The sequence below is a fragment of the Helianthus annuus genome, chromosome 6, assembly GCF_002127325.2.
Source record: "Helianthus annuus cultivar XRQ/B chromosome 6, HanXRQr2.0-SUNRISE, whole genome shotgun sequence".
Classification (NCBI taxonomy): Eukaryota; Viridiplantae; Streptophyta; class Magnoliopsida; order Asterales; family Asteraceae; genus Helianthus; species Helianthus annuus.
The window spans coordinates 137,238,784-137,249,519 of NC_035438.2; the positions used below are offsets into that span (position 1 = coordinate 137,238,784).

General features: G+C 32.0%; 1 protein-coding gene across 1 annotated transcript; it reads right to left on the reverse strand.

The window, feature by feature from the left end:
• Positions 1-469: 469 nt before the first annotated feature.
• LOC110887595 (stress-response A/B barrel domain-containing protein DABB1-like) lies at positions 470-997 on the reverse strand. The gene has a single exon (XM_022135173.1). It carries the CDS (start codon positions 995-997, stop codon positions 470-472), a length of 528 nt encoding a protein of 175 aa, XP_021990865.1.
• Between the last annotated feature and the right edge of the window lie 9,739 nt (positions 998-10,736).

Consider the following 10,736-nt stretch of genomic DNA (forward strand, 5'->3'; position numbering starts at 1 on the left):
AGTGGCGGATCTTGCCCCTTGAACATGCCAGGGCCGAAAGACACGGTCACTAAAAAAAGCCCGGACAAGCCCGGGCCAAACATAGTATATATAAAAAATTTCGATCGAAATGCGGAAAATTAGCACTATGCCCGAAAAACTTGCCCGGGCCGTGGCCCTGCCACGCCTCTTCTAAGAACCGCCCCTGATTATAGTTTGGTCCACACATTATATAAAATAGTAGTATGTAGTTGTATATACATAAGTACAAAGAACATAGCAGATGACCACAAACCGAAGTGTGTGCATTTAAACACCCAAAATTAACATAGACTGTATAAATCGTGTTCATTTAAACACTAAAAATAGTCACCTTCATGTTGCACAACCTTTTTCTTACGTATACGGCTAAATCACTGTCTCTTGGCTTGCACACGGTTTTATTAGATGGTTTGCATTGTAGGATCCTTGCAAAAGACAAAGAACGGGTTCATGTTCTTGCAGCCATAAACAGGCCATATGATCTTGATGAGGCTGCGACTAGAACGCTTCCCCATTGGTAACCAAGACGTATATCATCTGTCCTTTTAAACTGACTTTTAAGTTCTTCCACCAACTTACCTTTCTCATGTTCAACCAAATCCTCCTTTAACTTCAATAACGTAACTCTCATCGCAGATCCTGGCTTCAGAGAATCGCAACTACGATTGGATAAAAAGTCAACAACTATGAAGTCATCAAGTAATGGTTGTGTATTCTTGAGGACGCTTAGGTGCTCCGGATGTTGGTTGTACGTCTGCAAGTCATCCGTTGACCTGAAACGACAGTGGATTATGTGACTGAAGTTTGGTGAAGTGGAGGTAGACTGGAGGATTTTTCCTACACTGAGATGGAGTTTGAAGTTGAGTGAAATCAATCCGTTGACTTCATTTATCATGTTCTCGACTTTGGTATAGTCAATGTCGGGTTTGACGCTGAGGAGGACGATGTGTTCAACAATTTGTTGGTGTGCAGACATTCTGGTAACTGCAATTAGATGATGAGTGTGTCTGAATAGTAAATATTGATCATGTTATGTTCACTATTTATTTCCATGTAAAGTATAAAATTAGGATGGCTGTTGGATTTTTTTTTATTGGGACAGTTCACCTAATGTTTAAATAATTAAATTTTTATTTACTTAACAAACAAATAGTCAAATACACATATTTAAAGTTTGGCCGGCAGCCACCACTATTTTTTATGCTTTAAAACTAACTGGAATCTTTAAAGCATGACTTTGTAGTGTTCTATCTTGTTTATATTATTAGTGTATTCTTTTATACATTAGTCATGAATCTAGAAGATGAGCCAGAGGAGATGAGCCAGAGGAAAATGAAATTGAGGGCATCTTACCTGCAACCTTTAAATTGTTGGCTGCAATATAAATAATAAAACCAACAGCAGGTTTAGTGTATATTGATAAAGTTTGGCTTGTTGGCTGCAATATAAAGAATGAAACCTCGATAACAACTTTACTTTAATTCCTTTTGTTTATTTTGATTGTTTGCATCGGCGGATAATGAGAACCACATCTAATATATTATAATTTTTTATCGTTTTAAGGTTTGAATTATATTTGTATTATCGACTCCGCAGCAACGCGCGGGTTTCCCACTAGTGTAAATGAATAGACGAAAATTGAATCAATAAAACCAATTAACTATAGTTGAGAAAATACTATGTATAGTGTAATACTTTACATGTACAATTGAACCAATGAAACATATATATAAGTGAAAAATAAAGACATGAGACTTTATACGACAACTAAAATTTAAAAAAAAAAAGGTTATGACATTCCGAATGTAAAGATACCTTTCAAACACCTCTACATCTTAGTTACAGTAGGAAAAAATATGTACGTTAAGAGTTTACCTTGTTTTAAAACACATATATCTAGAATTTTTTAAAATAATTTAAAAAAATTCTCATTTGATTAAAGGGGAATAAATTATTACTTATTTGACATGGTAAACTTATCTAGTTTTACCATATCGGTTTTGTACGACACATAAAGCGCTTTTAATGCTAGAATGTATTGCAACAATTCTTTAGAGTTGGAATTGAACTTTAAGAAGTAACATGTTTGATTTTCCAAGTTCTTAGAGGATTCACATCCATTCCACCATATTTTTACCCTATATTACACTAAAAACCACTATATTTTCTCTCTCTCTTTCAATTAAATAATATTTTTTATACCTTTATCATTACGTTTTCTCTCTCCTCTACTCACAACTACTTTGAAAATATATTAAAAAATTATAGGGGGTGAACAGTGTCCCCTCAAATATACAGATGAACAGTAACATTTTTTCTCTCCTCCACTCACAACCACTTTTTATATTTTTTATGTTATAAAAACTTCTTTAACAAAATTACAATTATTCCAATTATTTTGTTTGACATATATATTGTCAATTAAATTGATCAACGGTTACAATTTGTTCTAAAGTTTCGGTTCCATCAAATTTTAATTCAATAATTCCAATTATTCAATTTGGATATATAAAAAAAGAAATGCACCTTAAACTCGTAAGAGTTGGTTTTTAAGAGTTGTACAACAAATAATTTGTTTCAATTAAAAGAATTATTAGTTATTTGATTAGAATTTTAGACTTTAGATTTTCAATCAAGATAAAATTCTAATATAATATTTAAATTTTTTTAATTTAAAATTTAAAATTTATCTATAAATTATGAATGCTATGAATGCCCTAGTTGAATAACATATGTCCAAAATCAGGAATCTTTTATTATATAGTATAGATAGATATAGATTAAAAGTTCTATACGTATATTATTTAGTTACTTTTATCCTAACTTTTATAGGTAATAATTGTAATGAGTCCCTAAAATAAAAAATTCATCATCTTGTGAGACCCCAACCTTTAAAAATGCTATAATTTGAGTCCATATTACTAACTCAATTAACTAAACTAACTGGATGTCCATTTATCCTTTTCTTTGAGTCTCCATGGTTTAAAACCCATTATCCACTTGAGTTCCTAATCGAATATTAATTGTATTTAAATAGTGTATTTTGCGAATATGGTTTTATAAAGTATATAAATTGTATTTAAATTGCGAATATTGACGTAAGGTTAATGTAAACACTTAACATAACATACCAGAATGCATAATTTTGTTAGATTACATATCAAAATACATAAAATTAGTACAATATAAAATGTCAATATTAGTTATATTACATACTAAAATGAACAAATTAGTATAATTTTTTCAGTTACATTTATGTCTGTTATATATCACAGATTACATACTATACGTAAAAACTTTATATAACTCGTGATTTGTGATTATTTTACCTTTATACGTTAAGTAAAAATTTAAATTTACGTACATAGCGAACTATAAAAATCGCATAATACATCATCTAATGTTTTTATCGTAACACATAACACTAGTATATAATGACTGTCTCATTTTCTTTTTAACCATACATGGTTTATGCTATGTACAAGTGATTGTACAATTTTTACGTTCTTTTGTTTACAAATTGTCATGTATTTTATGATCTTATAGTCTAGTGGTAGAGTAAATTACAAAAATCGTCCTATATGTATGTCACTTATTGCAAATTGTGTCCTTTATCTTTAATAATTACAGAAAACCTACTCGATGTTTGCAAACCCTTGCAAGTTATGTCCTTTAGCCCTAACTCAGGTAATTTTTTGTGGTTAAATCTGACCAAATGGACCCCACATGAGGGTATTTTGGTCATTTTACTCTCATGTGGGGGTTCATTTGTTCAGATTTAACCGTAAAAATACCCTCATGTGGGGTCCATTTGTTCAGATTTAACCACAAAAATTAACTGAGTTAGGGCTAAAGGACATAACTTGCAAGGGTTTGCAAACATCGAGTACGTTTTCTGTAATTATTGAAGACAAAGGACACAGTTTGAAATAAGTGACATACATAAAGGACGATTTTCGTAATTTACTTTTAGTGGTATAAATTTAATGGAGATTTAAATCTCTTTAAGTACAGGTTGATTAGGTGGTAATTAAGAGTATAAAATATTAAGAAAAAAGATAAAAAAAAATTAGTAAAATACGCATCCCTTATATGATATGTTTTAGTGTAAATAAAAAAAAAATGGATCTTTAATGTACAGAAACACATATATCGTGTTATTAGATGTTAACCTCAATATACCCAATAAATTATAGATATGAGTATCAAGAACAAGTCTTTATACTTGAAGCAAATAGTATTTATTATTTTTATTTTTAAATCTCATTAACATTTTATACGCCCCGCTTGCGGTATGTGCATATAATGTATATGTGTGTGGGCCATCGGGGGCAAAAGTGAAAGTGCACTAATTTTAACTTATTTTACTAATTTCGTGAAAATAACGTTAAAAGCTGAGGACGGTTAATCATGCATCATGTGGTGGAATTGATAGTTGAAAGACAAAAGGGTACATGCACTAATCGGTCTTTGTCCCGATTGCTGAGTGTTATGTACCTTATGTCCAAGACTTGATGCAAAACTACTATCGAGTCAGGGGTCTCACTGGAAGCAGCCTCTCTATCCTTACGGGGTAGAGGTAAGGCTGTCTACATCTTACTCTCCTAAGACCTTACCTTTGCTTTGCTATTGATAAGATTTACTGAGTATGATGATGATTAATATTTTACCCCTCTTATAATCATAGTTTAACCTTCAATGTCGTTTATAAATCGCTATGGAATTAGTATAATTTTTTCATAAAACTTTATTTTATGAAAAAGGTACTTTGTAGGTGATTATATTAATCTTATGTTAATATTCATAAAATAGGCAATTTAAATACAATTTATATACTTCATAAAACAAATTCCCAAAACGTCTATTTAAATACAGTTAATATTCGACCAGAGACTCAAGTAGATAACAGGTTTTAAACCATAAGGACTCAAAGAAAAAGGATAAATAGACATTCAGTTAGTTTAGTTAACTAAGTTAGTTGCATAGACTCAAGTTGTAGCGCTTTTTAAAGGTTGGGGACGTAGGAGACGAAATTTTCATTTTTGGAACTCAAGCTGACTCCGCCCCTAAACCACAGTGACGAAAATTGCATTTTACTCAATTATAATATAAACATATATTAAATGCATAAAATAAAACTATATAAATAATGGGTTTTTTTAGGCTCGGAAGCCAAAACTTTACTTATTAAACAAACTTATTTTTAGGCTCAAACTTATGCTTGTTTAAGCCCCTATTGATTCCAACTTTTAGCGAGCTAATCTCAAGTAGCTCGTCATTTTCACCTCCGGCAGAACCAGAACTTCTTGATCTGAGGGTTATCGTAAGATTCTATTCTATACATATTACAATTTAAAGGTTCAACTCAAGTTTTTATTAAGAAACTCGACTTTTTTATATAAAAAAAGCAACTAAGTATTGATGACCCTAGTTCCACTTAAGGCTGGCTTAAGATAGAGTAAAATAAAACAATGGTTTTAGATCTCTACTTCTCAAAGCTTTGAATTATAGAAAAAAGTTTTTACATATGATATATAAATTATAAGATAAGATTAAAACAATTTTTATGAGGAAAAGAGCCTCGTATTATTTGAGCACAAACGTGTGCCTCTGCATTATTCCATGTTGGTTTTTCGTCATACATAATACTAGGAGTAGGATCAAATACAAACCACATTTCGCATACAAACCGTAAGAACCATTTAAAAAGTGTCACGTGACATCCAACCAATTATAGAGAAATGATAAAATAATATCCTAAATAATATCAATTATATTGAATTCCCTATAAATATGCTAACAAGCAATTAATTCTTTATTTGGATCTTCCTTTTGTTTTCAATGTGATGATTAAGAAAAGTGCTGATATCATTCAAATATGTGCTAAAATCAATTATCTTGGTTAATTTTCATGTGCTAATATAATTCAAAAGTGCTACTTTTATGTATGTATTGTTTTGGTATGTGCTAATTTAACTTCTTTTAAGTGCTAGGATCTGTTCTTACGGTTTGTAGGATAAATATGGTTTGTACTGGAACCAACCCCCATAATACTAACCCACATTAATACATTTTTTAAGTATTATCTAAGTTATCCCGACATATTCTAACTAATTAATTAAAATATCATGGTTTTGGCGAGCAACTCGTGCATTTGGTAGAGGGTTTGGTTGAGGATGAGCATTGCTACCAACTTTTCAAATACCATTATATGCTTTCAACCAATAAATCAACTAGAGTCGTTGTAGTGCACATATAATTTTCTTAGTTTTTCCACGTAATTGCGTACTTAAATGACTCAAAAGGTATGCTCCACAACAACATTTGATAGCATCCGGTAGCTAAAAGATTCTTGGTTCGTATGGTAATCAACCAATTATTCTTAAAAAAATAGAATAGAGTATCTTAGTTCTACCTACTTATCATTTATATACAAATAAATAAGTGTTCATCATTGCTACACAATATGTGATATGCCATTTGAAACATGGGGGGAGCCAAAGGAGTCAAGAGGATATAAATATCATGCTTATTAAACCCTTATTTTAGGCATTTTATTAGCGAGTTCACGTGAACCGATAGTTTATATTTGAATTTTGTAGGTGTCAATTGATAACAAACGAAAACGATGCAACTACGTATTTTAATGACAGTGATACAAAGAATAAAGTTTGATCGGTAATGGAGAAAACGTGTTTAAACGATATGATTGTGTTGAACATGAGATACAGAAGTGCTAACGATTGATAAGTCAAAATTCAAAGTGTTATATATTATATTTACTCTAAATGAATTAGAAAGAGAGATGATGGGTCTCGAATGAAACAGAAGAAGAAATTAAATAAAATGAGGATGTTTAATAGTTCGGTGAATTTAGATTAAAAAAAATATTTAAATAAAAAGTTAAAATTTAAGCTTTATATTCATAATCAACTCTAAAATGTGTATAGATAATGATTTGAAATATACTCGAATGGGCCATAAAACGTTGGAAGTGGGCTGGACTGAGGAAAAATAATCAAGTACACAGCACAACCTCCTGTTTCAAGTATTAGCCATGGCCCGTGGACCCATCAACCAACGAAAGAAAAGGAAGACTTAATTTAAGAAGACTAGTTGAATTATTTTTCTATATTTTTTTATGAACATAAACTTTGTTTGTTTTCTTTCTTTAATATGAACTAATCTTTGTTTATTTTCTTTAATAGCAAGATCGGCGACCTCACTAATATAAAACCATTTCTCAGTTCATATGCTTTTGAGTTTTTCCCGTCGTCGTCGTCGTCGTCGTCGTCGTTGTCGTTGTCGCAGTCACATATAGTAGGTGGTACTTACAAGCCTTCATCTCTGAGTATGAGTTACATTTTCCTATGACTGGAGTTGTGTATTGGATGGAATTCTCCTTAGAAGGTTGTTACATGACACATCTTGATAATTTAGTGTAATAAAGATTGATAAGTTTGATACCGGAACCTGACAAATGGTGTTGATCCTATCAGTTTCGATTACGTAATTATTATTCAATTTGTGTATGTTTTAGAAAAATGTTAGGGAGGTTTGTTTTCTCAAAAGAAACTGTTGATTTTGGTAATTATATGTGATTTTAGTGGGTTATATATATATATATATATATATAGAAACGGGATCAGGAGAAAACGCCTTAAAGTGTTAGAACGGTGAGAACGCATCCTGGCCCAACACGTGGCGCGGGATATGATCAGGGCGTGAGGGGTTCTTTTTGTCTTTTCAATCTTCTTTTATTTCCCAATTTTGTGTAACATGCTGCTTCATTTTTGGCGTTAATTATATTCATTAACTACTTGGCGTTTTATTGTTTCTTAGATCTGTCACGTTTGGGGCTATAAAAGAACCGAATAAACACGAACAAGGCCTTGTTCGTGTTCGTTCGTTAAGGAAATAAATGTGTTCACAAACGGTTCATGAACAGTTACCGAACGAGATTTTATATTCTTCGTTCATTAAGGAAATGGGTGTGCTCACGAACGGTTCACGAACACAAATAAATTAGATGAATGCGACGAAGGATAAATGTGGATGGCCCAGAGAGTAGCACTAGAACTTGAATTCCTTATTGTGGAACGAAGATCGATCGTATTCGTCGATGTAAATAATAAGAAATGAAAGGAAATGGTGCATAAACAAGGTGAAACAGGGTTTTCCTAGTTTAATTCTTAGGGTAATAAAATAAATATAAGTTTAATAATATAAAAAGTATAGATAAAATATATGAAAGTATAAAAATCTTTCATTAAAACACATTGATGCGAACATAAACGAACGCAAATGAACGAATGTTCATGAACACGTTCACGAACACCTTCCCGAATGTTTACGAACACAATTGAACGAACAAGACCTTTGTTCATATTCGTTCATTTAACTAATCGAACGAAATTCCTTGTTCGTGTTCGTTCGTTTATTAAGCGAACAAACATAAACGAACTTCCCGCCGAACGGTTCACGAACTGTTCGCAGAAAGTTCGGTTCGTTTACAGCCCTAGTCACGTTGAATTAATTGTTTTTGTGTCACATAGATAATTTTTTTTTTTTTGCGTTATAGCATTTCACAGGTCAATTTTTTGGCGTTGGTGGCGTTGTTAAGAATTCATTACAATTCATTAATATTTTTATAAGTTTACAATAAGACCAAATGTTTTTAATGGCGTTTAGTCAATTTTTTTTGGCGTTTAATACATTAACAAGGTGCTTTGCCATCATCCGTTCTCACAGTTTTCATACTATTAGCGTTTTGGTGTTTGTAGTTTTTGGCGTTTTATATAATAATGTATTTTATTAGTAGAGAATTAGATAACAAACAACAGATAATTAGATAACAAAACAATAGAAAATGAAAAATAAATTAAAAATGGTAATCTAATTTCTCATCCAAATCTTCACTGTCACCAGCCTCTTCTCCTTGAATTTGTTTGGCATTTTGAACCTTTGAATACCTTAGCTAGATGCCAACTTTCCTACATAACGCCCGTCTTTTTAGACGAAGCTTTGTTAGTGGCATCCTGTTTTTTTGGTGTGATATTCTTGTTTGGTGACATGTCATTGAAGATCAACTCCTGCTTGAATGCTATTTATAGTAATGGATTCTAAAATAACATTTTATACTGGTATTGATCCCTTCATGCCATGCATATAGTCATCAAGAACAAAGCTCACATGATGACATATCACTGTCATCAGTCTCTTTTTTTGGATATTTGTCCATCTCATTCAGCAAAAGCTTATAGAGATACCCACCTCAGAGAAGAATATATTCAGTGAAAGTTTTGCCATCTGTGGTTTTTTAACTATTTTTTTGGCGTTTAAAGTGAGTGGTTTTTAGGAAACATGGCGTTTGTTTTCTGGGTGTGATCAATTCATTGTGTAGAGACCTTTCTCTTATAGAAGTTTTTTGGCGCGTAGTTTTGGCGGGATTTTTATTATAATAAATGATAGTAATAAAGTAACCGTCTTTTCAATTACTTTGTGTATTTACTGTTTTGTTCAGCTTTATCAGTTTTAGGGTGATAGACGTCCCATCTTCCAAGTTTGACGTTTTTTTTAATGGCGTTATGTAGACCAAGATGACAAAATAGAATAACAGAGAAAATATTAAACATGAAAAATATTTTTTTTAATTATTTTTGGCGTTTTGTAAGCATTAACTTTTTATAGTATTTTTTTGGCGTTCTGAAACTAAATGGAGAAATATAGCACTTAATTATCTTAAGAAAAAAAAAAAAGATTACACAGAAGAAAACCAACCAAAAAAAAATTAAAACTCCTCGTCAGAAGGTACTTTATTCGAGAAGTATCCATCACTTCCGTCTTCTTCTTCCTCGGAGTCTTCATCTAGACTTTCATCCATGTCATCACTTTCACTTTCATCGGCTTCTTGTTGTTGAAGATTCTAAAGCCTCCATTTGAACATGTCCTGCATTAACGTCATTTTAAGTCCATGTCTGTGTTCAAACAAGTGGCGTTGTGCAATTCTTCTATGAACCCAATCCCCTGCTTTGTCATGATGTTTTCAAGCAGGTAGTCTTGCTACTCTCCGCTGTCATATATAACGGTCACCATGTCTGTTTCCTCATCAAAACGCCATGATGTCATGACTGGGTCCGATTTTCCATCTGCTTTGATTAGTCCAAATTTCCTTGTTAATGTTTTCATAAGCTTATGTGTTTCATGACATTCGTTATCCAGAGCGATGCCAAGCGATAGGATACCCCTTTGCACCTCTTCTTCCATCTTCAAAACTGTTTTAATTGTCCAACATACACCCTCCTTTTGTTGTCAAAACGTAGGACGAATCGTCTGATTGCCAGAGTGTATCTCTTCCAAATGATGGTTGCCATTTTTGGCATTTTGGTTAAACTTGGCGTTTTTGGTAAAAGATGTTTTTGAAGAATGATAGATTGAAGTGATTATGGAAGCGATGTTTAACGTCATTTATATAATGATGTTTTTGGCGCGTAATTTAGGAGGGAATTTCTTCTAATAAATGTTAATAATTGAATTTCAGTTACTGTGTTGTTTCCTCTTCCTGTAATCTCCAACGCGTTTTATCACTAATTTTTGGCGTTTTGTATTTAATGACGTTTTATTTGTTTTGAATGGCGTGTTATCATTTTTGTTGGCGTTTTGAATTTGAGCGGTAAAAGACCCTTTTACCCTTAATGAAGCGCGTTTACTTAATA